Raw genomic sequence first — 26,353 nt, forward strand, 5'->3', positions numbered from 1 at the left:
TTTTTTCCGTGACAGCATTTTGTATGCAATATGTTGCATATGCAGTCTCTCACCCACACTCATGCTCTCTCAAAATTAATTCCCATGAACATGAGAATTTTTTTCCCTGTTGTCCACATTCAAACCGCAACACTTTTGGACAACTGACCAGAATGAAGAAACCCCGTCAATGTTGGCACTTTTTTTAATTGACTTTTAGTCTTCGCCGACATCTTAACTCAATTCGGACTGTTCATTCACTCTGTATAAAATTGAGATGGTATACAGTACATTTTTAAGACTTTTGATTGGATTAAAAAAGGTGTGTGGTTGGTTCCATTCACCATTTTCATCAATTTTTTTTTAACCCCACTGGGGAGAAATGTTTCTCAAAAAAACATTTTGCATATTTGTGGATATGCTGGCATACACGTCTCATCAAGGTTTCACCTCAAAGGCACATACTTTGACTTTCCACTTTGCAGTGATTTAAATGTACTTGTTCAGCCAGTTAATCATATCAGTTCTGGCCTCCTCAATTCTCGGCTTATCTGCTGGGCTAATGTCCTCTCTCTTTCGATGGGCAAACCCGTGATTCTGCCCTGGAAAGATCTTGACCCGGTAATCCACGGTGCATTTCTCCTTCAGCTTTGCTTCAAGACCGCTCACCTAAAGAGCACAAGTTGCCAGTAGTTGTGCCGCAATGTGTAAAATGATGCTAGGAGGATAATTGTTATCCTCATGAAAATCAATTCTTACTTGATCCGGGGGTATTAAATGGTCTTTCTCCCCAAAGATAAAAAGGGTCGGGCTCTTCAGATCATACCTGTCCTCTCCTTCTGCTATGATGCCTATGTGATATTAGCTACATTGCTTACATTGTAACCCTTGGTGCTTGAGTTTGACAGCATGTTTGTACTCAAGTATTAGTATCAAAGTTATTGTTGCGCATGGGACATACCGTAAAATGACACTCCAGCTTTCACCTCCAGGTTGTGCAGGACCAAATAATGTGTGGCAATTCCTCCCCAACAGAAGCCAACTACTCCAATGTGTTTGGCGCCACATTGTTCCTTCAAGAAACGCAGCACAAGGTCCACCTCTCTGGAAGGCAAATGGAAAGTGGGTTAAGCTCTCCAGCCAGATATGCAACTCAGATCTTCTGCAGAGTGTAGTTGTTACTTGTTGATGTCGGTCGGCTTTTTATCTTTGCGCCATTCCGTAAATGTGGACCAGTCATGTGATGGGCTCCATGGCTCCTTTCCGAGGAAGAAGTCAGGACAAACAGCCCTGCAGAGCAAAAGATATGACCAAACTTTCACACTACGGGTGGAGAACATTGTTATCCAACATTCGACTTTCATTTCAAAATGTTCGAACATGTGACCATAACCTCCTCCCAGTTAAATAAGTCTTCGTATTATTATATATTCAGTTAGTTAATAAACATGCATCGAACACACACGTATCCATTGGCAGCAAGCATATCAGCCATGTATCTGGTGTTTGGAAGCTGCCATCCAAATATGTCTTGGATGACAACGATGGCCTTGTCTGATGTTGCCGGTGGCTTCACGACATATGCTTTAAAGTGCTCGATCTGGACCTCCTGGCCAAGACCTCCATACTCCATTCGATCCCCAATATCGCAGGGACACGGCTTCGCTTCGTTCGCCATCTGTGTGCACACACACACGCGCGAGCGCGCAGGTCAGACGGACAGTGGCCAAGGAGCAGTCGAACGGTGCAATCGCCACTGTGTTTCAAAAACAGCAGAACGAAACACGCTGCATGTACATTAAACGTCAGTGCAAATATCACGAGTACAACAGCAAACACGTGTTTCAAACGTACGGTGAAGTTGTCCAACTTGAAAGTGAAGAAAATGAGAGTCTAGCAGCTAGGTAGGAAGAGTTTTTGATCCGGATTTGACAGTTATTGTCAAAACTTTCAAAATAAAAGCTTACTTGTCTCAAGCCAAGACGATGAACACTCCGATAAAATAGTATGTAGTACAGGTACAGTCATGTAATTCAAGTCTGGCCGAAGTTTACAAATGTCAAATATACGATGAAGTCATATGGTGACGTCATTACCGCATGAAAGTTACACTAAAAATCGTTCCTATACAAACGTATGGCATTGATCTGTGACTACTGTTTCTTCACTCCTGAAAAGGATAACTGAGATTCGAAACTAAAATGCTCTGTTTCATTCGAAATATACCATGCATTTTCAAGGTGCCGTATTTCATTACCACCAAATATTTTTGGCACATTTTAGATTTTTAAATTAGAGCACTGCTGATGTATGAAGTCGGAATTGTACAGGCATTCTCACTACAGGCTAAAAAATAAATAGGTAACGGGGTATACGTTATAGTTACTCCCCGACACACTAGATGGCAGTATAAAGGCGTAGAGTTCGCTTTCAAGTGACTATGTTTTAAAGAAGAAGACGTTGGGCGAAAAACTGTTGTGACGGTGTCTCTAGCCCATGGCGCATGCGTTAGGCTTCAGCTAGCCATTTGTCAAGTCTTTTGCCTTTTAACAACTGTCAGTGCAACCTTAAGGGAATGCGGTATTTCTTGTGTTGACTGAAAAAAAACTACGTGAAATTAGCAACGTCGAACGTATTTTGGATGTTAAAATTGGACACGACAAAGAAGCAAGCAGCGGGAGTTTGCGTTGGGAAACCATTTTCTGATTGCCAATGCATTCTGACCCATAAGGTTAACGTTGTACTCGTCTCGCTAGCGGAACTTGGCCAGCTAAGCTATTTCGCTAGTCGTTGATGGGTTCGCTGAACGAGCAACACCTGGAAGAAACAGCCACCGTTGATTTGTGAACAACATGGACACGACCGAAGAAGGTAAACTGTGGTGTTTAGTCTTTGTTTGCGTTACTCAGCATTAGGTCAGACTGATCGTAAGCGCATAATCGAGAACCACATCAAGCCGAGCTGGCCTGCTAGTGCTTAACTGGCTAACCTTCGATCTTAACCACATAATATTGTAATGTAGAGCCAACTGAGGATGTAGACTAAATGCTACTAAACGATAGCATGTATCAGATGGACTTTAATCAAGAAGAACATACTACGAAAAACCAGCGCCGAGCATAACTTAGTGATGTCATCAGCCATGCATAAGCACAGTCAGTGGTCACCTCATTCTGTCCACCGTCGAAATTATGCAATTACAATATAAAAAGACACACCCATTGACGCACTGATGGCCAGGCATTATTTCAACAATATATTTTGCAGTTGTTAGTGCATCACACTGAGACATAGTGAATTAATGTTACGATCAATCAAATTAGGGTGATCATTCAGCCATGTGAATCTGGAATTTCTCCATTGTGAGACTAATAAAGGTTTTCTTAATCTTAATTCTTACGACAGAAATTGCGATACACTGGATTTCCCTTCAGAGTATATTGTGTATTTTTACTTAATGAATGATGCGTATATTTCTAACTCCATAATACCGTATACTGTGGTCTGTATTAATAAATAACCTAGTCCGTGGAGCGTAGTGCAAGGATCGCATTTTGAAACACACATAGAGCTACTTCTTGGATATTGATTAAAAGTGTAGGATTGTGTTTCAAAGTAACAAATCTGTTTTGATTGTGTGTACACCATCAGCGGATATTTGTCGTGTCTGCCGCTCAGAGGGGACCCCGGACAAACCCCTGTATCACCCTTGTGTTTGCACCGGCAGCATTAAGTTCATTCACCAAGAATGGTAAGTAAAAATATCAATACTAAATAAGAATGTGCCAAACCAATGAAAAATAGATCTGATGAAAAACAGACATACATACATTGAAAAACAAAAACAACAATTTTGAAGTTCATCATCAAAATGCCATAATTATTACACCGCCACTTGAGTGACGTTGGGGGGGGGGGGGACTGAGAGTAACTGATGTAGATAATATCACATGTGAGCTATTTTTAGTGTAGGATTTGTGTTTCCCCTTGGTGTTTAAGCCATTAGGTAATGATCAGATCGGGTTTATGGTTAAATTACTACATAACTGTAGAGGGTAAACTCCAGCAGGATTTTCCGTTTTTGTAAGAGACTTTGAATGTTGTTATGGCAGACCAATCTACGGGATCCCTAAGAGGAAAAGGGCTGAACACGATTTTTACATGATGTGTTGCATTTGCATTGTTCATTGCCGGTAAAAGGGGCTGGGGAGGGTGGTGGGTCATGCGGTTATCCTCTGTGTAGAGGAAAAGAGCATGGATATTTCTAGGCAGTTGTTGATCAACTACCGGTAAAAGCAGAACAATATATTTTCAAAGTTTTGCTAATTAAAAAAAAATGCAAATAAAACCATCCCTCCAAGTCATATTTCATTCTTGTTTATGTATGTTCAATCCTCGTTCTCAAAAGGCACTCATTTACCGGAAATTAACGTAACATGAGATCTATGTTTGGATACTGGTCGTGAACCCTTTTATTTCTATACATTGTGACTGAGCAAATATTCCATGCCTGAATTTTGAATTTCACCTCCCAATTTTTTTACTGTACAGTTTGGTCCAGTGGCTGAAACACAGCAGGAAGGAATATTGCGAATTGTGCAAGCACAGATTTGCATTCACACCAAGTAAGTGGATGCAGTAGACTTTGGCAGGTGTTTGAATTTCATTCACCGATGTGTATGAACCATGAATAGATTTCCTAACGTTTATATTTGCAAATGTGTACCTTTTGCAGTCTACTCCCCCGACATGCCGTCACGTCTGCCCATTCAGGACATTTGTGCCGGCCTGCTGACAAGCGTGGGCACGGCCATCCGCTACTGGTTCCATTACACACTGGTGGCTTTTGCTTGGCTTGGCGTGGTTCCTCTCACCGCTTGTGAGTATTCAATGTAGAACGTCCATATTCCATCTCGTACTTACCTAGTGTTCAGGGTTCAACTAGAGTCAAAGATTTTCCCATTTATCATAAAAACGAAGACACTGTGCGCAAGAAATTTGAAGTCCCCCTCGATAAACCAAGATGGGAAGATCTTTTCATTTGTCATGTAGTGAGCTTTCTTCCTCTGTTGTTTCTGCAAAGTGACAGGTAATTATCTTTTCCCACTTGTTTCAGGTCGCATCTACAAGTGTCTTTTTACTGGCTCTGTGAGCTCCCTTCTGACACTGCCATTGGACATGCTCTCCACGTGAGTGATGCTCATGAGAACGGCATTACGAAACGGCATACACACTTGCACTCACAGCAAATACAAATATGGCACCTAATTTTTCAATGAAAAAAATTAACTTGCAATTGTGTCATTGTTTCTCTTTTTGTTTTTTCGTTCCTGCAGCGAGAACCTGCTGGCTGACTGTCTGCAGGGGTGCTTTGTGGTTACCTGCACCCTGTGCGCATTTATTAGCCTGGTGTGGCTCAGAGAGCAGATAGTCCACGGGGGCGCTCCGCAGTGGTTGGAGCAGCAGCAGCCTCCGCCAGCCAATGCAGCTGGACAGGCCAATGAGGTGCCGTTCTCCACTCTTGATTTGAGCCAGTTCTTGTAGTGCTTCATGTAGTTATGGTTGGAATAACTGGCCCACGTACCCTTGGCGACACACTATAGTATACTTGTAAAAGCTGCCGCGATGTTCCTTCAGGCACAAGCGGCGGGCCCGGGAGCAGCAGACGAAGCCCCTGCTGACCAACCGGCACCTGCAGAGCCAGCAGCCCAGAATGATGCAGAGCCAGAGCCCCCCGATCCACCAGAGCAGGGCGATGACCCCGAGCTGGAGGAAGAGGAGGGAGTGGCCGCTGAAGATGCCGACCCGAACAACGGAGCGCAAGGTCAGAGAGCATGTTTATTTCCTGAACCGTTGATATCAATGCATGTTCCCTGACCGATGTGGGAGCGATCTAAAGAAAAAGTGGAACAGATTGCTGCCTAGCCACTCTTATTAGATTCAATATGGAAATATATCCTGCAGATGACATGAACTGGAATGCTTTGGAGTGGGACCGCGCAGCCGAGGAACTCACCTGGGAAAGAGTAAGTGCGTTAAATTACTTTACACCAAAGTACATGAAGCACTCAAATTTGGTTCGTTTTTCAGATGCTTGGCTTGGATGGATCACTGGTTTTTCTGGTAAGTTTTGTCCATATTCCCAACTACTGTGCTGTGTGAGAGATCATCAGATGCGCTGTGACAAATGATGTAGTTGCACCTTTTTAGTTTGAAAAAGATTTATGGGACTGCAAGTATTGGACATAATAGTGACTAGCAGAAAAATGAAATGCACTCCCCCTCCCACCAAACATCACTATTTCGGTATATGTGGCATTTTGGTGTGTTGGCGTGCTGCCATGTTTTCCCCTCATGTAAAATATGTACGTTGACCCAATAAAGGTTGTGAATTCATGTCCGAATGAGAATTAGTTTTGCATACTGAATCCTCCTACTTCATGGCTGCTGTTTGTCTTGCAGGAGCATGTATTTTGGGTGGTGTCTCTCAACACACTCTTCATTTTGGTCTTTGGTAAGTACACGAGTCAATATTGCCGGTATTAGAACGAGCCTTCCAAGTCCTCTCATCTGAATCACTCCGTCATCATTAAACTAGATCACGTAATCATGTTGCTAATTAAATGTGAACATAAGTCAAAATGTCCACCGTGCCATGTCAACAAGCTCACGTTTTATTTTTTGCACACCAAGACAATGAATTTGAAATTCAACTTTTGTCAAGTGTAATGGGGATGTCGATGTTATCTTTAATATCAGCATTTCTCTCCCCCGACAGCATTTTGTCCCTACCACATTGGACATTTCTCTGTTGTGGGGCTTGGCTTTGAGGAATATGTAAGACATTGTTTTCACAACCTAACTTGGAAAAATTTCACCTTGCATTATGAATGGTGCGCTTAAGATTTGGACTCCTCTTTGGTATTCTGTTTTAGGTTCAAGCTTCCCATTTCGAAGGTTTAATTACAACCATCGTTGGCTACATCCTGCTGGCCATGACACTTATACTGTGTCACGTATCCTTACATGACACTTGATCCATGCCTGTTCAAGATGCCTTCATGAGTTTCTGGTGTTGAACCTTAACAACGATGTCGTAGGGATTGGCCGCTCTGGTCCGGTTTCAGCGCTCCCGACGTCTCCTCGGAGTCTGTTACATTGTTGTCAAGGTAACCTGACAGTATACCGCATGCATTTGCTTTATTTCACATGTGGAGACATACCCGGTCTGAATACTCTGTATACCTCTTGATGTGACACAGAAAGTACAAATGAGCACATTAAAGTAGTATTTTTTCTCTCTCTTTTGCACCATGATGAGATTTATTCTTGTTCCAATCAACATTATTCCTTGGTTGTAGGTCTCCCTGCTGGTTGTTGTGGAGATCGGTGTTTTCCCACTGATCTGTGGATGGTGGCTTGACATCTGCTCTCTGGTAAGAATCTCTCTTGTACGGCTCATTTGTCATTTTGTTTAACCGCACCGTGCCATCCTACGACGACAATTTGAAGTGGGTTGAATGAAGGCCCAGGTCTGGTTTCTTTTTTTTGCGTAGTTTTTTGGTTGTCTGTAGCCTGAAAGGAACTGTTGAATAGAGGCACAGCCACCGCTTGTTATTCTTGGGATTGCTGATTGGATAATTTAATGGCCAACACAATTATAAATATTGGCATTGTTTAATTCATTACAAAGCTAGCTTTGTCATTTGCCTTATATTTCTGCAAGCTCGCCATAAAAATGGTCCATCAAAAACTCAAACCCCAGACGTGTCCCGCTTTTAAAAGCTGTCCTGGAGTAAACACGGGATAAAAAAATGTCTGATCCCTCGTGTGGGTGCACATGCGGAAGAAGATGCCTTTGTCTTCATCAATTTGTCAGAAATAGAACACGGCTTCTCGCCCTTGCAATTCAAAACCGCTCCGTACAGTTGGATTAAATGTACAAGATCCAAAATAAACATTCTTCCCAGAGATGAGCAAACACTACATTGGCAACTAAGAGAAACTGGATGATTTGCCACTGCGCACTTAATGAGCTGTCACGGCATGGGAATTGTCGAAACACAAACTTTGAATCATTGTTCGCCTTCTATCAACCTTGAATGTGCAGGAAATGTTTGATGCCTCTTTGAAAGATCGAGAGATGAGTTTCAAATCCGCGCCCGGCACCACCATGTTCCTGCACTGGCTCGTTGGGATGGTCTACGTCTTTTACTTTGCTTCTTTTATTCTGCTTTTAAGAGAAGTAAGCCCGTTTGCAGCAGGTTATTCTTGTCCGGGGGAAAAATAGCATTTGTTAACTTTTCTTCCTCCCCACCTATTGATTCATGTGTCAGGTGCTGAGGCCTGGAGTGCTGTGGTTTCTGAGAAACCTCAACGACCCCGATTTTAACCCAGTGCAGGAGATGATTCATCTTCCCATCTACCGACACCTGCGGCGCTTCATTTTGTCGGTGGTGGTGTTTGGTTCCATTGTGTTGTTAATGCTGTGGCTGCCAATTAGGTTGATTAAACTACTGATGCCCACTTTCCTGCCATACAACGTCATGCTCTACAGGTAACCAGCAGACTACAACATTGTTGCAGTGTTTTTCGTTTGGACAAAATGGATCTTTTTACTTATGCCAGAGGGGAGAAATTGTTCTTCTCTTTTAATTTGAAACAAAATTAAGAAGTTGAATTGCAACCATTGTTTGTCGATGTTGTTTTATTTTTTAACATACCCCTCCATACGTTGTTGAAATGGCTTTTTCTGAACCTTTTTCCCTCAGCGATGCCCCAGTCAGCGAGCTGTCTTTGGAGCTATTATTACTTCAGGTTGTGCTGCCAGCTTTATTGGAGCAAGGGCATACTCGCCAGTGGCTCAAAGGCTTAGTTCGGGCCTGGACAGTCAGTGCCGGATATTTATTGTAAGTCCCAAAGCCAATGTCACGCTCCGGTGCTTTCAGCACCTTTTCATTTCAACTTTGATTTGTTTATCTGTGCCTTCACAGAGATCTCCACTCGTACCTCCTTGGAGAGCAGGAGGACATTGATGTTAACCAACCGGTGAACAACAATAACAACCCTGCCCCGGGACACCTTAATAATAACAATCCCCCACCGGCGGTTGGCGAGGGCTTGCATGCGGCCCACCAGGCCATCTTGCAGCAGGGCGGGCCAGTGGGCTTCCAGCCATACCACAGACCTCTTCGCTTTCCATTCAGAGTGAGTTGATCCCATTTCTGCAGGGTTTTTTTTTTGTGTGAGTGTGTGTGCTGCTCCATAGCAGTTCCCCTATAATTAAGACAACAAGGAACATGTGTCAAATTGAAGCTCAACTCAAGTTTTGCTCGGGAGGAAGAAAACTCTCTCATAATTTTCCTTCAAATTCACAAGGGTGTGGTTCCCAGTGGAGAAGCTTGCAAAGAATTTTTATTTGATTGCAGTGGGTGTAGTTGATCTGTCCGTGTGTCCTGAACACTGACATAAACATTGTTACTCCTTCCTCTAGATTATGCTCCTGATAGGATTTATGTGCATCACCCTGCTGGTGGCTAGTCTTGTGTGTCTGACACTACCAGGTGAGAGACACAGATAGCATATTTTTTCTCTCTCATCCACTCATCCGCTTCCTGACCAGAATTGAATCTTCTATTTATAGACTTGTGTGATGTTTAAACAACTCTATCTTTCAGTCTTCCTCAGCCAGGCCACATGACCACCTTGAAGTTGCAATAAAGAGGAGATGTACACATCCATCTATTTAATTCATTTTTGTCCCCAGTGTTCACCGGTCGATGGCTGATGTCCTTCTGGACCGGAAGCTCCAAAATTCATGAGCTGTACACAGCAGCTTGCGGCCTGTATGTATGCTGGTTGTCCATCCGCGGAGTCACAGTGCTGCTGGCTTGGATGCCCCAAGGACGCACCGTCATTGTGCACAAAGTTCAGGAATGGACGTTCATGGTGAGTGTCAGGAAGGCGCATCTTGTATTTGCACCAACCTGAGTGTTGTGATAATTTTTTCCCTGGTTAGCGGGCACTCAAAATGTGGGTCCTACAGCAGCAGACACTCAAAATATGGGTGTACTGTATTAGTCAACCTCAGCCCTGCATTTAGGAATACTTTACCTATTGTGCTTATAATAAGCAAGCTCGTCATTTTAATAAAACCATAATTGTTACTCCTTTGTTTGCTCATCCGACTTAAAACTTGTGTAGATTCTGAAAACTCTGGTTGTTGCTCTGCTGGTCGCTGGAGTCATCCCGCTGTTGTTGGGTCTGCTGTTTGAGCTGGTCATTGTAGCTCCCCTCAGGGTACCCCTGGATCAAACACCCCTCTTCTATCCCTGGCAGGTAATCTCCCTTGCAGGATTAAACATGTACCGTATATCATTTTTACTTTGTTGTTCTTTTGCAGCAGGGCATCACACGTACCCTGTGAATCATGCCAATTTGATCCCCCTGTTTTTCTGCAGGATTGGGCTCTTGGAGTGCTTCATGCCAAAATCATCGCAGCAATTACCTTGATGGGTCCTCAGTGGTGGCTGAAGACTGTTATTGAACAGGTAAAAGGGTGTTTACAGTTGGGGAATCTGTTTTTAATGATTCGGGGGGTTTTTTGTGTCACCGTGGCAATTACGTTGCATTTTGAGTACATTTTGCTCCCCCCCCAGGTCTACGCCAATGGAATTCGCAACATTGATCTTCATTTCATTATCCGAAAACTGGCAGCACCGGTCATCTCTGTCCTGCTGCTGTCCCTGTGTGTGCCCTATGTGATTGCGGCCGGGGTGGTGCCTGCTGTTGGTGAGTGTCTGAACACTGTAAAATCCTTGGCACGCTTAAGTTGAATGAGTTTATTTAGCACATATACTTCCTTTTCGAGGCCACTTTTGTTGTTACCCATATGGTGGTGCTCTACATATGCTCAACAAATATGTTGCTCTCATAGGGGTGACCCCAGAGATGGAGATTCTCATGCAGAGGAGAATCTACCCCTTCCTCTTGATGGTGGTCTCACTTATCGGCATCCTGTCCTTCCAAATTCGACAGTTCAAACGCCTTTATGAGCACATCAAGAATGACAAGTAAGGATGTTTTTAGCGTAGCAAGTGACGGGCTTTTTACATGTGATCTCTGTTTTCAGTGTTGACATTTGAATGCTAAATATAATAAAATCGTTTTTGTGTGCAGGTACCTGGTTGGCCAAAGGCTTGTCAACTATGAAAGGAAAGCAGGAAGAGCAAGCTCAGTCCCCCCCTCCAACCCTATCATAGAATAAATGGATTTTCACCCATACATGACACACCTCTCTCCCACCTTTTCATTTGATCAGTCAATAGACTGTAATCCTTTTAAAATATCCATTGGTTCTTGGTGAATTTCATGGATGTTCTTCAGTCCCCTCATTTCCCTTTCATCCCCATCACGGTTTGGAAGGGAAACATGTATTTTAATCATGGGACAGCAATGTAATCTCCACAAGTCTGAGAAGGAGGGTTTTGATTTGACCTTTTGTCTGTCATTCTCGCCTTGCTTTGTAAAGTGCTGCCTGATAATTGTACATGTGTAAATACTTTGAATGCAGATTTTGTCTTAAAAAAAAGACATGGAAAAATGCAATGACCATTGTACATCTTAAAAGTGTATGTATAATTTATTAAATCAAACCAGCAATTTCTTGTTGTCATATGACAGAGATCGTGTGAGTTTAATAAGGGTTTGGCATCAGGATGTGCTGACAATTCTCATTTGTAACGACCAAAACTCGAACGTTTTTTTCTGTTACAAAGATTATCAATAGCAGATGGTGGTGGTGAGGGTGCGACCTTGTGTGTAGAGAGTCATGAAAAAACTAGATTTCTCTGTACGAAGAGTGATTTATTCCTTATAGACCCTTCTCCCTGAGGTCATTTTAGCCAAAATACATATTCAAGGGCCCGCAGGCAAAAGGAAAACACAAAGAGAAGCCTTAGCCAGTTTTAGTATGATCAGATTGTGCCCCTGCAGAAGGGGAAAAGGGGAAACTTTGCTAATCGTGCATTTCAACTGAATCCATCATAAGAAATCTTAAGTTGTACCATTATAAACGGTCTTACAAGTAGAGCAGAAATTGACAAAGTTATGACCCCCCCCCCCCACACAAGGCATCATCCACAAAGCATTTACATCACTGAGTCCACCAATATTTGTTGCATCAATGTTTTTTTAAAGGTATTAATCAATTAGTGTTAAATATTTAGAGCATAAAATAATTGGTTAATAGTTGTATGTAATTTTTTACAACAAGTAAACAACATATAACGTTTTATTTTGTCATATATTTGGTTAGTAAAACTAAAGATAATTTAAAAAACAAGCATACGGACATATTTTATTTCGGATTCTGTTTACGTCTTGGATTTCCGGGTTCGGTGGATTCTCTCAGGTGACGTCACACGCAGGCACTCCCTTTCCCCAGTGGAGGGAGAAAGATGGCGCCCACTCACGTATTGAGATGCTGTCAACGGGGCTTAGCATGGATACCTGTGATTTTCATCGCGTTGGTCGTCTGCTGGTCCTATTATGCCTACGTGGTGGAGCTTTGTATATGTGAGTAGACGCTCTGATGCCCCGTTGTGTGGCTTCTTAGACCTCTATTGCCGCCGTTTCCATTGTACTCGATACACAAGAAGGTAGCCTCCTTTTTGGGCAGGAGGAAGTAAATGGAAGGACTGTAGCCCAATCATAAAACTGGCAAGCTCCTTTTAATTCTCTTGATATACCGAACAAGCAGACAGACAGCTGGTATTGTTTTGAGTTCAAGTACAATCTAAATGATGAACAAGCTTTGGACCAGAGACAAAACTTTCCCCGGGGGTGTTAATGCCTTGCTAACAGTTTTAGGTTCGAGCTCTGTCAGGAGGCGAACATCTTTTTTTACTGCTTCATTTGGTTGTCCTGTCATCGCAAGAACTTGCTTGTTCAACATTCGTGACATTATGACCCTCGCCCAAAAAAACATTTTGTGACCGAAGGAAACGATTTTCTTTGACCCCCAAGTTCTCAAACTTGGACGTCTGTTTTTGTTTAAATATGGAAAAACAACCACAGTAAATATGGAATTCAAGTCATAGTGAGTTGTCATATTCCATAAACTGTGATATGTGAATCTATTTAAATTTACTGTGTAACGGTTTTGTGAAGTGTAACTTAATGTCGATTTGACCATTTTGAGCTGTACAACAAATGACAATTGTGTCAGGGGCACCCAGTAAGCCCCTGAAATTCTGAAATCTCACATTTTCTGAAAATACCTTTAATAAGAAGAAGAATATGTCATACAGTAATGAATACGATAATCATATTAATGCTTTCTCACAATAATTAGCAAACACATACCTGTAAATGTCACTTTGCAACACTTCTATAAATAGCAATGTGACAGCATGACACTCTGTCAAAGTGCCGTGTCACTTCAACTCGAGTGCAACGCACCACGAAGTTTGAAAATCAGACGATGGATTTTGGAGAACTTGAGTTAGTTTGTGTTGTGAAAAAAAGGCCTTTTTGGAGAATGTTTTTGGATGATATTGCTTGTCGAAAAACTAGTCCACTTCACTTTCAAATTTCAATAAAATGACATAACTTCCATCGTCCTCAATGTGCTCCTTGACCCTGGTGTTGGTGACTCCTGCATCCGAATATCCCATTGACTTTTAAATGCCTAAACACGTGAAAATTGAATTTGTTTGACTCAAGCTTTGAAGTTTCTTATGGGGTGGGAAATCATTTGACAGGGTACACTCATTTTCCCGAGTAAGCACGTCGAAGCCGTTGGTTTTGATACACCCTGTCAATGGTGCTCTAAAAATATGCACGATGGATTGTTGCCCCGAGGCTCCCTTGTCAGATGTACAATCACCACTTTTTTGTGTCACTCACATATTTTTGTCTCTTACAGTCACCATCACTAGTATAGGAAAACAGGGTAAGCTTCCTGTATATTGGCTTCATCTTTTTTTTATGCGGAGTCTCTCTCATTAGCCTTTTTGATATGTTTAGCGGTACCTGTATACCTTTCCCCCTCGGCTAATATGATGATTTTTCATATTTTTACTCTAGTTGTATACCTCATCTTCTTCCATCTCTCCTTCATCATGTTTGTGTGGTCTTATTGGAAGACCATCTTCACAACGCCTGCCAACCCTTCCAAAGAGGTAGCGTGTGATCCCGAGTGACCCGATGGTGCTGTTCAGGTCTGTAGTCTAAAATGTCCTGTTTTTGGTTTTGCGCTCCCTCCAGTTCTGCTTGGCTAAGGCTGAGAAGGAGCGCTATGAGAAGGAAGAGCGGCCAGAATCCCAGCAAGAGATTCTGTGGCGAGCTGCCGCCAGCTTGCCACTTTACACCCGCACTGGATCCGGAGGTACGTGCACACTGTGCACTTACCTTTTCCATCCCAGTCCATAGCTGGCATATACTTGAGCTTCCCATTCTGTCCCACATCAATACTGACATCAGTTCTGACCAAATTCTGATGATTTTTTTTTCCCAGCAATTCGTTACTGTGACCGCTGTCAAGTTATCAAGCCTGACCGTTGTCATCACTGCTCCGCGTGCGACATGTACGTTTTTTTTGTCATGAGCTTGCATGAGACGAGATGCGTTGTCCCTTCTTCTCCGTCTACCTGGGTAGTCTTGTTTCGTCTCATTGCTCCATCTTATTTTCTTTGATTCATAGGTGTGTGCTGAAGATGGACCACCATTGTCCCTGGTACGCTGCCGGCGGTGTTTGTGCCAGACGCGTTACACACTCAGCAGGCACAATATTAGTTGCACTCGCACAAGATCCAAGATGAACAGATCATTGAAATCAGAATGATCGATGAGTGTGTTGTAATCTCGAGAGTTGGTGTGGCTATTGGGTTACTGAAAACTTCTTTGCTGTGCAGCATATTTTTACTGTGTTGGTGCTTCCAAGTGAACCCAGTCTGACGTTGGCCTTTCTGTCTTTCTCCAGGGTGAACAACTGCGTGGGGTTCTCCAATTACAAGTTCTTCATCCTCTTCTTGGCCTACTCGCTGCTTTACTGCTTGTTCATCGCAGCCACCGTGCTGCAGTATTTCATCAAGTTCTGGACCGTGAGTAATGACACACTTGGGCACAGTTGGACACTTCAATGTCCACGTATTCCCTGACAAGTCGGCCGTGTGTGTCACATCCACCATACCGAGCTGTTTCATCCAATCCGCTACCCCCCCCCCCCCCCGCCCCGACCCCCCTCATCCTCTCTCATAGTTTCTTTGACTTGACCAACTGTACTGTGTATTTTCCTGCTCACCATCTTTTCCTACCTGTTCTTCTCTCCCGGCGGTGCTAACGAGTCTCATTTCTGTGTGAATGAAAGCTTTGCCGGAGAAAATCGGCTGAGAACTGCCCAAAGGTAACATGGCCATACGTCCAAGCCTTTGGCTTTCGCACCACCTCCCGGGTCATCCTTGTTGTGATGCGCGCATGCTGTGTCTGTCTCTCTCTGTCTGTAACCGCCCCCGCCACCCGCCCGCGATCCTCCCACAACAATTGCCCCACCTGTAGACGTATTATTAATGCTTCTGTGGCTTTCCTCCTCTTCTCCCGTCTCTCTCCCAGAATGACCTGCAAGAGACCCACTCACACGCCAAATTCCATGTCTTGTTTCTCTTTTTTGTGGCGGCCATGTTCTGCATCAGTATTCTCTCCCTCTTCAGTTACCACCTGTGGCTCGTCGGAAAGAACCGGTCCACCATAGGTAGCGCCTTTTTCCATTCGTTTTCAGTACCACTTACCCGTACTCAGCTCATAAAATGACTATTCTCGCTCACACCTATGGACAATTTAGCGTCTTCAATGAGCCTACGATCATCCATATTGAATAGACTGTTAAAATGATTTCACTTGTGACGTGATTATTTTGATTATGTCTCAGAGGCGTTCCGAGCGCCCGTCTTCAGGACCGGTTCCGACAAGAATGGCTTTTCATTGGGGTTCCGGAAAAATATCTCTCAGGTGTTTGGAGACCAGAAGAAGTACTGGCTACTGCCAGTCTTCACCAGGTCGGAAATTGTGCACGAAAAGTTGTCTTTTGCATCTGGGGTATCGCTTGGGCTAACTTTAGCGTCGTTTGCCGCAGCCAAGGAGACGGTCTGACATTCCCCACACGGCTCGTCAACGCTGACGTTGAGCAGCCGACAGCCGCCTTGCACCCAGAGCCGAATAAAAGGTGATCAATCAGAGATGGGGGAGAAAGGGATTTTCGTTGAGGTGTCGGGGTTCACGCAGTTATTCTATTTGCAGTGAAGTGACGGTGAGCCCACTCAGCGAGTCACAGAACCGCCTCCTGAGCAACGAGCAGAACACCAACAGTGTGGTACACCATGTGGCAAATAATCCCATCAAGTCAGGTGAGTTCCCCTGGAATACCGAATAAATTGAAGTGGGACAGCAGACAACTCAAAGTCTTTGTTGCATTCATCACAAACCGATGTGTCTTCCTGTTTGGTTTCACAGCCCCAAGTGAGAGCACCACCGTCTCCATGGAAAGTGAATCCTAACCAGGTGATTTGTTGTGCTCACGTGTAGCGGCCAGTTACGTTGCGGGCTTTAAAGCCAGAGCAAGCGTAACAATCAATCTTCCAATTGAACTCCACCTGATTGGCTATTGCGTCCTCCCCCGCCATAGGAGTGACTCCTCAATCATCCAGTCTGATGCCTTAAACCGTGCGACACTTTCGCTCATCACCATGGTAACGGCCTCTCGGTGTTATCTCAGAGTAACTATGGAAATGCTTTCCTTTTGCCTGTCACAGCACAGTGTTGCGTTCATGGCAGTGGCGTTTTTCCGCATGCAGCAACACCAGCTGTGTGTGTGTCTGTGTGCGTGCGTACGTGCGTGCGCGCACACAGACACGCACGTACATGCGCACACACGATACACACTCATTTATTTAATTGCTACACTTGTCTGTCTCGTTGGACTATTTCGGTGTCTTTTTCTGGAATATTTATTCCGATTGAGGAAATTCTGCACAGGAGTTTTGAGCTGTTTTTTTAATTTTATTTTTTTGGGTGCCAAAAGCTACCTGGATCCACATTAGATGGTCTCATCGACACAAAGTTACAGTCAAAAGTGGAAGCAAAACTGGACATTACCTTATTATTTTTTTTCAATGAAGAATCCAATGACCGGACTATTGTTTTTCTTCCTTAGACTGCATTCTTGGAAAATTATTGTTATTTTTTGGAAACATGAAAGATTTCCCAGCACAGATGTCCCAGAAGCCCGGAGTCAGTGGACTGTTTTTGTATGAGCACAACATGGTGCATTTGCACTGGTGCGACATTGATGTACATTAACCAGTGCTGCTTGTTCGCCGATTGGCAAAGCAACACGAGTTGAGTGAATTCTCAAGGGTGTGCATGTGTGTGTGTGTGTCTGTGTTTTGACGATGTGCAGCCTTTACTTGGTGTTTTTATGCATTTGCTCATCCAGAATTCGTCCTTTGTGCTCTGTTATCACTGCAGTGCTCGACAAATTCAACATTAATTGCCAAAATAAGGGCTGCACCAGCAGGAGCTCAGACTTCTGAACCTAAAGTGTTTACAGCACCCTTAGCGTTACCTTTACCTCTGTGGGTCAAACCGCATTCAGAATCATGGCGCTTTTTTTTTTCAAGCTGGACCTCTCAACCTGTCGTGTTGTCTCACTCTGACCAGCAGATGGCGATAGGTCTTTACTTTTGCCTACAGTACATCTTATGACCAATAATGTTTTTTTGGGGGGGCTGGGCGTCTAATTTTGTCAAGTCAAATTTGGCCTTGTGTGCTTGTCCGAGCCTTGTGTTTTAGGGTGAATTGTCTCGTGTCGTGGCAGCGCAGGGAAATCATCTATCTCACAGTATCTCTGTCATGTTTTTTTTGTACATTTTTTTCTTTAATATAACCAACAATGTCTGTTCCACATATGCAACTTTCTCATTCCTCACACACACCTCATATTCATGTCTGTCCGATGGCATTCTCATAACAGTTGCCGGATGAGCCTCCTGCTAATTGCATCCCAGGCTGTACAAGTTTACAGCCGGTTATGTATTGTATAAAGTGACTCGTGGTGTTGTACATTGTTTTCTATCATAGCTGTGCTACATATAAGCAAAACGGACAGTCTGCGCTGACAGAGAGTTGACAATGCCTGCTCTCTGCATTTTGTTTACGTGTTAGTGTTCAAGCAAATGACACCCATTGGAAGATACGGGCTTCCCAACATTGAAGCCCCATCGAAATGGAACAAATCAAAATTGAGGGAACAAATTCCTTTACAGTCAACTCAAAACAAGCATAATGCACGAGAAGCCTTCTGCTAATTACCATTTATTCCCAATATTTGGACTTCATCTTCTTCTTTTCTATGAATGGCCTCTAATTTTTTTAGGGCTCTTAAGCCTTGAGATTGACACGTGCGTGTGTATTTTTGCACCGTGTTGTTTTGTAATACTATCGTCTTGAGAGAAATGCTTCTGTGCAGCATACGTTGTACGATGTGCACAACGCCAGAATAAAGCCCGTAAGCATGGTACCTCACTGTGAGAAAACGTGTTTGTAGCCGTGTGTCAGTGCGGTTGAAATTGAAGGGGCATCATGTTTGAAAGCAGCTTTACTCTGGTGTGCCCGAATAAATGAAGCCATAAAACCACAAATAGCCACGTGCATTTGGCATTTGAGCGTGTTCCATAATGTCAGTTCTGTGAGACGTTCTTTGAGGAATTTGTCCCGTATTAGGCAAATGGGCCAGAAATACCAAGTGACCCAGTCACAGTCTGCTTCTATCCTGCAATTTCTCAGAAAGATATGACACGAGCTGCCTGATTGATGGGTTTTTGGGCGGTTAGGAAAAAAAATATCAACTTTCATCTCAATTCATTAAAAATGCAAGGAAATTGTTTTATATTTATTTATTTGTCTTTATTTCCCACGTTGGAAAATAACAAATGTTTGTGATAGCACTCAGTAAAAAATTAAAAAAACACCCTTAAATAAACATTAAGATAAGATAAGATAAGATATCCTTTATTTGTCCCACAATGGGGAAATTTACAGCCTCCAGCAGCAAGAATGTATGTAGAAAGAAGAAGAGAAAAAAAACAACAAACATCTTTCAATTAAATACAATATGAACACAAATGGATAAATCGCAGTACTATTTACAATTTACCTTCACATCATTTAATTATTATTATTATTATGATTATTTTTTATTCATCAGCCTGACAGCAGTCGGTAGGAACGAGCGTCGGTATCTCTCCTTCTTGCAGCGCGGGTGTAACAGTCTCTGGCTAAAATGTGCTAACTTTATCATGGCAGGATTTGAATGTCAATAGGCATACCTAATTTTTGTGCTGTGTTAGTGTGTGTGACAACAGCGTTTGAAGTAATCCAACTTTAGAGTTGAACCTTGAGCTGTCTGTCAAACACCCGGGGCCTCGATTCTTCTTGGAAAGTTGTCCAGCAGAAATGGAATCCGTGATTCCGAAGTACTTTTTGTTTGTTTAGCATGTGCTCATTTACTCCCAAGGCAATGGCCTCAATGTCAGTTGTTGTTGGGGGGTGGGGGGGGGTCCCAACTAGTTGAAAAGCAAACACGTCGCAAGGTCAAAGCGGCTCCGCTTTCACTGAACAACTTTGGATGGCTTATCCATTACTGATAACACAAAAATCCACCATTAAAGAATGATTTTCACATTTCCAGTGTCGAGTGCTATTTGGCACTAAATCATCAAAGTGAAGCGGTTCAAACATTCAAGGGACCGTCATACTGTAGCTGGCAACCTCATCATTGAAGTGATACTGTGGGACTCTTTGTTCAAGAGCACAAAGTCAAATATTGTACAATTTGCTGTGATTTGTGATTATACAACAGAAAGGTAATGGTGAGAGGAAAAGTATGCTAAGCACACAACAAATGGTGCATATACTGCGACGTACAGTAGGACAAGTCAGATGACTTAAATGCACAGAATCATCCTGTCATGAAGCATGTGGCTGCTGATATCAAGGCTGTTGACCACTCATGTCAATTGCCAAAGACTCCTGCCAACAAACTGATGAAATGAGCATGACACCCCCGAATTAGATACTGTGATTTTACACATGATGGATTCTTTTTCTTATTTTCAGTCGGACCAGTCGGGAAATGTTTTGGGGCAAATTTGGTGCAGAGCATGCACAACTCACATTCATGTATTCATGCAGCGGTGGCTTTCTGAATCATTTTTCCGTTTGAAAAGTGACATGTATTGTTATTTTTTTAAGTCAACCTCTACTTCACAGAAAGAGAGAGAGAGAAGGGGGGGGGCGTTTTCATTCGAACGCCAACTTGTGGATGAGTTCCACGGAATGGAGACATTTATGATAGCTAACATTTCTATTCGGCAACTCTCTATTGCGCGTGCGTGCGTGGGTGCGTGTGTTTGTTTGTTTGTTTGTTTGTTTGTTTGTTTGTTTGTTTGGATCGTGCAGGAGGAGGCGGGCCCGACGGGGCTGCAAGCATCAAGGGCGGGGTGCCCCAGTGGCCCCGGTGCACGTATGACAGCAGCGCCAAGTAGCAGCGAGGTCTTTTTACTTGGGAGACCCAACGCTGCCACTTCGGAGTCCCGCGCCAGTCCGTGGACGCGAACTTGGGTTCAGCACGCGACGCCGCCGAAGTTCCATCGCTGAAAGTTTTCGGGAACCTCCGAAATGAACGAATCCATCCCGACTATGGACCCTCGGTGCAAGGGGAAACCCCCCCTGGCCATGGACATCATCCTCCGTGAGTAGGCCGTTTCTCGCACCCACTGAGGCGGGGACGCGGTGTGGGGTTCGGGGATCAAGTCCCCCTTAAAAACATCTTGTCTCCTGATTTCATTTAGACATCATATCCGTTCATGTATTACCCTTTGTTTTATTTGTCTTCGCGTGCTCCTTTATGGGCAAGAGCGGCATTGATTTCACTCCGTGAATTTATTGGGAAAAAATCACTCATCCGAAGCACGTGTGACATTGGAAGAGGGAGCACTTAGTTAGGCGTTGTGCTCGGGTTAAAACCTTGAAATCACGTTTTCCGACAATTTCATCAAAAAGCCACTTAGGCCTCATTCCAAAGCATTCTTTTCCCCTAACTGCATATTAAACTCGTTATTTTGCTGACCTTTACAAACAGCATCGAAAGGATGAGGATTTACATGTCCAACGTGCTGTGATTTAAAAATATTGTAAGATATACAAGGTGTCCCAAAATTGTGGATGTTTAAAATAAATTCTCTTGAAGTGATGTTCTTTTTTGTTTCTGGGTTTTTCGGACACGCTGTATTATATTTCATCGAATGGGGAATTCGGGCAGCATGGCGATCGGTCCAAGGGTCGACTGTACCTCTTGTTCAAAAATGTTCCTGAATGTTCTGAACTTCTGCTTCCACATCTCCAATCTTCGCCATTGCAGAGGTTTCCAGACATCAAGACTCAATGTCTATTCCGTTTTGCCTCATTGACCTCGGAAGGCGATCGATCAGTTCCACACAATGATCGCCTATGCTAACCGTTCCTAAATAATGTCCTTTGCGGTCAACATCTGTTCCTCTCCCATGCATGATTTACTTTTTTGCCCGCTATACACAATCAGGCCTACACGTAATGCTCCAGATGTTATTGTGCACTAAATGGCATTGGTTACCAGAAACCCAACGACCCGCTTTCCCAAGAAATGACGCTCAGTTACGGACAACCAAATAAAAGTAGTGACGCAAACTTTTTTTTTTCTTCTTCTCGAGCATAAGTAACACGTGCGTACCGTCTTTTAAATCAATAGCAGATGTGTGTTCTTTTACATGGACGTCGTATACGCCACACAGTGAGCACGGTTGCCTATTATCGCGATTTATTTTCCCACGTCTCATTTATATATATGTTGATGAATTCCAATACGTTGATGTTGCAATACCGAACAACAGTCCAGATGTTACCTGTGCCTGCTTTAGAAGAGGTCAAAACAAATGTGCCGTTGGGGCCATTTATTTGTGTACCGTCACACATGAGATCACACAAATGCATCTCGACTGCACTCTGACCTGAACTATTTTATTTATTTTTTGTTTTTTGGTAGTACTGTACTGTGATGGTGCCTCGTTTTGTTAACATGCTTTAAAAGTAAATAAATAATCATTCGGATGAATTGTAAACGGAGCCACTTTAAATGCATGGCGGCAAGTGTGCCATTTAGCACCATTTTGAATGTGATGGATTGCGAAGATGTTTGAACGCTTTTCTCCACAGAGTTGGACCTCTTTGGCATCATCTTGTACTCTGTCCTCACCTTCATGGCGGCCACGTCCATGCTGATCTTCATCGAGGAGTGCGTTTATATTTACAAGAAAGTGCCAGCCAATAAGAAGAGCACCATCATATGGGTGAATGGAGCAGCGCCGGTAAGAATGATGCATTTGGCAAAATTAATTGTTTCATCTTTTGTGATGCTGTGCCTCAAACGATTTAAGAGTGGTGTATTTCATTATTATTTAGTGTTACGTGAGTTGCTGGCTGGGGGGAGCTCCTGGTCCCGTCAGAGCAAAAGTGGCACGTTCACTCTTTTGTGTGTGTGTGTGTTTTTTTTTTTTTTTAGGTGATCGGCACCATGTCCTGTCTGGGAATGTGGGTCCCCCGAGCCACCATGTTTACCGATATGACCTCGGCCTGGTGAGTGTTTCTTCCTCTGCTTTCGAATCCCTTTCCTCATCTTCCCCATCAACTCCCCTGCATCATCCTTCCATCGCAGCTACTTTGCCATCGTGGTGTTCAAGTTCCTCGTCATGATGATAGAGGAGGTGGGCGGCGACGAGGCCTTCCTGCGGCGGGCGACCAAACACAAATTGAAGATCAGCACGGGGCCGTGTTGCTGCTGTTGCCTCTGCCTGCCATATGCGGCCATCTCAAGGTAAACACTCCAGCCGTGGGTGAAATTGGTCTGCTTTTTGGATTTAAGGCCAAGTCCATAGGAAAACTTTTCTGCTCAACCCTGCGGTACGATCCCTTTATCACAAACCCTACGAACTGAAACCTCATGTGGCCATAATGAAGCGCAGGCCTGTACAACCTCCACGTGAGACGATATGGAATTTTTTTTGTGTGTGGGGGGGGGGGGGGGGGCGGTGCTTTTTGAAGGTTACATAAGATGGGAAGATGGGGAGATCCTCTGCACGTACTGTACTTGGAAGGCAGGTTAAACACTCCTGGCCATTCAACTTTTTACTGGCCGAGCCACACGGTTAAAAGTTCACATCCTTTTTTTTTTCCCTCACATGCTCACGTGGAGGCAAAGGAGAAATGGCTCCTGATGCAACTTGTCAAGATACACCCAAAGCGATGGAAATGGGGCGATAATACACACGCTTTTAGTATCTTTCGTTCATGCTCACAACCGGGGGAAAAGATTTACAGGAGTTTCCTCTGTTTGCAGGCGTTCTCTTTTCCTGCTCAAACTTGGCTCCTTTCAATTTGCTCTGCTCAAGGTCGTCTTCACCGTCCTCTCCATCGTCCTGTGGACCAACGGAACTTTTGATTTAGCGGATGTGAGTTTACTGACGGGAAACAGACGTTGCAAACGATGAACAGCAGGATCATTGCTTGGACATATCTTTCGTTTTCCATGACACACAACAATTAATAAGAATTTAAAGGTCCCATCCAACACTTGATTTTTTTTTTTTTTTTGGGTGTCGGAGATGTCTCGGCATGATGTGTCTGGTTTTACGATTATTGCGAAGCCAAAATCAAAATTGTCGGTGACTCACACACACACATTGAGAGCCTGTAAGGCTGCACATACACTGCGTGAAAATCACTCACATACTTTTTGCCGACAATGACTGCAAGCTTTGCTATTTCGTCCTGAGGTACATTTTTAATTCTAAATATAGTTAACTATTGTTGTAAAACACACACACAGACTGTATACATATTAGTATAAATACAAATGTGGACACTATGCAAAAAGCTTTGCACTTTGAGCTTTTGTTTGGAAACTTTTCGATGGAATTTTGGTTGTTGCTCATGTGTTCCGTCCTGTCTTGTCCTTGGTGACACTCCCAACGTGTGACTGATTCAGCTGAGCATCACCGGTTCCGCAATATGGATCAACCCCTTTGTGGGCATCTTGACTATCATCGCCCTGTGGCCTGTGGCCATCACATTCATGCACCTCCGGACCACCTTACGCACCATCAAGATCATCCCCAAGTACGCCATGTACCAGGTAGGGCTCTGGGAGAGGATCCACACCGCGTGACATCACAATGGGATTGTCGGCCCCAACAAGTGTTTGCATGTCGGCAGCTCGTGCTGATACTTAGCCAGCTTCAGTCGGCTATCATCAACATCTTGGCTTTGAACGGAACCATCGCCTGCGCGCCGCCGTTCTCTTCCGCCGCCAGAGGATACAGTGAGTCACCATCCATCCTCGCTTCATTCTTACATTGACTTGCTCCATCGGCGGCGACTGTGTTTTTGGTCCTCCCAACCCCACCTTCACCCTAATCCAGGTGTCACCAACATTTTTGAGGGTGAGAGCAACTTCATGTGTACCGATTGTGTGAAGGGCTACCAAATTGATACACGTCTGAAATAACATATTTGTCCAAAATACCTTCAATAATATGAGGATGTGTTATTTTTAATACTTGATGATTTAAATTGTCAGACTTTGATCGTGTTTCAAAATGTCTCACAGTACTGCCAATGTTTGCATTTTTAAATCATAATTTCTACTAGCAAATCACAATGTCCAGGCACTGGCGGGCTACTCAAGTGGTCTTCACGGGCTACCTGGTGCCCGCGGGCACCATGTTGGTGACCACTGCCCTAATCGTTTGCTCATCAAACCATGTTTCTCCCTGTGACCTTCATGTGCGTCTCCGCAGTGATGAGTCAGCAACTGCTGATCCTGGAGATGTTCATCATCACGCTGGTAACACGTCTGCTGTATCGCCGCCTCTATGATCCGCTGCCCGAGGAGGAGTGTGACGACAACGAGAACACCAAAATGGTTACTTTGCCGAACGCCGTATGAGTCGGTCTTACGTATGCGTGTTTTATCCTTGTATGTTGTGCATTTTATCAGGAGATTTTGATATGTTTAATTAACTGAGCAGGCTCTTTGGTTGCACAAACATTCTGAAGTGTAACATTTGTTGCCAATTCTCCTCTGGTTCTTTCTGTCGTAAAACCCTGAGAAGTTATGCAAGAGACTGTTGGCACAGCAACAATGTCTTCGGAATGTAAAAGACAGTTCTTGCTTGTATTTGCAATTTTGAAGAGGGAATGAATATTTAAATATTTTTTTATTAGAATCTGCAAAACAATGTTGGACTTGACATGCGTTGGAAAAGAACTTTATATTTCAAAACGATCTGTTTAGTTTTATCGCATTTTTCCGACAGTAACATCACTTTAAGTGACTAACCTTTCATAGCATTTCAGTTTCATGCCAGTTTCTTAATAGAAATGTGCAGGAAACAGACTTTATTTACAGTAATGTAAATAAAATAATAATAAAATTTAAAGTTAATGTGATCTCTTTTTGGAGACGCTATTGCATCAATGGTGATAATTTTTTATTTTTTGCTAGACCTTTACTGTCACACTTGTCATGCACAAGACTAGTACAGTTGACATTCCAAAAACACTGCTTCTTTGTGGTGCTTTTTTTCGAGTACCTGCCTGTTGACCTGCTATTAATATATATTTCCTTTAGGTGGCAGTAAAAAGCTCATTTTGACGTTGATGATGAGTGGATTTCATAAAATTAGAATACAGTATATGAATAATAAGTGAAGAACAAATGCAAACATGTTAATCAATAATATGAATCATTCATGATAAATAAAAGAAAGTATCGGGTCTGAAAATATTTTCAAATATTCTACTCGATGTAGTCACGTTAACTGTTTTACGCGCAGTAAATTTTGATTGATGCTACAGTTGTCCAATAGAATTCATAATAGTTGTCTACGTCATTTCCTTTCACCAATTCATTTAGCCTACCGGCTGGCTTTGTCGAAGGGGGTAGACTCGTGACTCGTATGTGCAAAGCTTGCTGCACGAGCGCCTGACTGTAACGGAAACAAAGGAAGCGTCTTCCAAAATTCAACTGGACTATTGGTCATGCGGTATTAAAAACAAAGTATCCACGCTTTTGATCGTTTATTTTGAATTGTATTTTTTAAAACACCCTGTTGCTTATATAAACTAACCCCATACATGTATTTGAAATTTGTCTTTGTTTGACGTTTGAAAAAAATATTCATGTATAATGTAATTTAAATGGCATAGTTGACATACAGTCGCTGTA

The 26,353-nt window shown here is 43.3% G+C and overlaps 4 protein-coding genes across 6 annotated transcripts; 3 read left to right on the top strand and 1 right to left on the bottom strand.

Moving 5' to 3' along the window:
• Window positions 1–166: 166 nt before the first annotated feature.
• On the bottom strand, window positions 167–1,944 carry cmbl (carboxymethylenebutenolidase homolog (Pseudomonas)). Its single transcript, XM_052054453.1, has 6 exons — window positions 1,834–1,944; window positions 1,443–1,657; window positions 1,162–1,269; window positions 941–1,083; window positions 739–830; window positions 167–648 (listed from the first exon to the last, which is right to left on the bottom strand). The coding sequence occupies exons 2-6, from the start codon at window positions 1,655–1,657 to the stop codon at window positions 469–471; spliced, it is 738 nt and encodes a 245-aa protein (XP_051910413.1). The 5' UTR covers window positions 1,834–1,944; the 3' UTR covers window positions 167–468.
• A 492-nt stretch (window positions 1,945–2,436) lies between these two features.
• marchf6 (membrane-associated ring finger (C3HC4) 6) lies at window positions 2,437–11,642 on the top strand. Its single transcript, XM_052054436.1, has 25 exons — window positions 2,437–2,850; window positions 3,631–3,730; window positions 4,531–4,604; window positions 4,715–4,858; window positions 5,096–5,168; window positions 5,316–5,484; window positions 5,617–5,803; window positions 5,944–6,005; window positions 6,070–6,102; window positions 6,442–6,493; window positions 6,758–6,816; window positions 6,915–6,995; window positions 7,080–7,148; window positions 7,341–7,415; window positions 8,090–8,224; window positions 8,316–8,536; window positions 8,751–8,888; window positions 8,973–9,186; window positions 9,473–9,542; window positions 9,746–9,927; window positions 10,183–10,317; window positions 10,440–10,529; window positions 10,638–10,770; window positions 10,916–11,051; window positions 11,158–11,642. Exons 1-25 carry the CDS (start codon window positions 2,832–2,834, stop codon window positions 11,243–11,245), a joined length of 2,739 nt encoding a protein of 912 aa, XP_051910396.1. The 5' UTR covers window positions 2,437–2,831; the 3' UTR covers window positions 11,246–11,642.
• Window positions 11,643–12,389: 747 nt separating this feature from the next.
• Window positions 12,390–17,653, top strand: LOC127593180 (palmitoyltransferase ZDHHC20-B-like). 3 transcript variants are annotated; one of them, XM_052054446.1, is made up of 14 exons: window positions 12,390–12,555; window positions 13,907–13,933; window positions 14,068–14,162; window positions 14,248–14,368; window positions 14,498–14,567; window positions 14,684–14,716; window positions 14,963–15,083; window positions 15,350–15,385; window positions 15,592–15,730; window positions 15,908–16,034; window positions 16,112–16,201; window positions 16,276–16,382; window positions 16,489–16,536; window positions 17,057–17,653. In XM_052054446.1, exons 1-13 carry the CDS (start codon window positions 12,438–12,440, stop codon window positions 16,530–16,532), a joined length of 1,128 nt encoding a protein of 375 aa, XP_051910406.1. In that variant the 5' UTR covers window positions 12,390–12,437; the 3' UTR covers window positions 16,533–16,536; window positions 17,057–17,653. The 3 variants fall into 3 exon arrangements, with proteins under 3 accessions (XP_051910406.1, XP_051910405.1, XP_051910407.1); XM_052054445.1 differs by having other exon boundaries at window positions 16,489–17,653; XM_052054447.1 differs by lacking the exon at window positions 15,350–15,385 and having other exon boundaries at window positions 16,489–17,653.
• Window positions 17,654–20,496: 2,843 nt separating this feature from the next.
• On the top strand, window positions 20,497–26,344 carry slc51a (solute carrier family 51 subunit alpha). Its single transcript, XM_052054450.1, has 8 exons — window positions 20,497–20,785; window positions 22,285–22,436; window positions 22,631–22,704; window positions 22,784–22,942; window positions 23,465–23,576; window positions 24,113–24,259; window positions 24,340–24,445; window positions 24,924–26,344. The coding sequence occupies exons 1-8, from the start codon at window positions 20,713–20,715 to the stop codon at window positions 25,070–25,072; spliced, it is 972 nt and encodes a 323-aa protein (XP_051910410.1). The 5' UTR covers window positions 20,497–20,712; the 3' UTR covers window positions 25,073–26,344.
• Window positions 26,345–26,353: the final 9 nt, after the last annotated feature.

Source organism: Hippocampus zosterae, chromosome 20 (genome assembly GCF_025434085.1).
Source record: "Hippocampus zosterae strain Florida chromosome 20, ASM2543408v3, whole genome shotgun sequence".
NCBI lineage: Eukaryota > Metazoa > Chordata > Actinopteri > Syngnathiformes > Syngnathidae > Hippocampus > Hippocampus zosterae.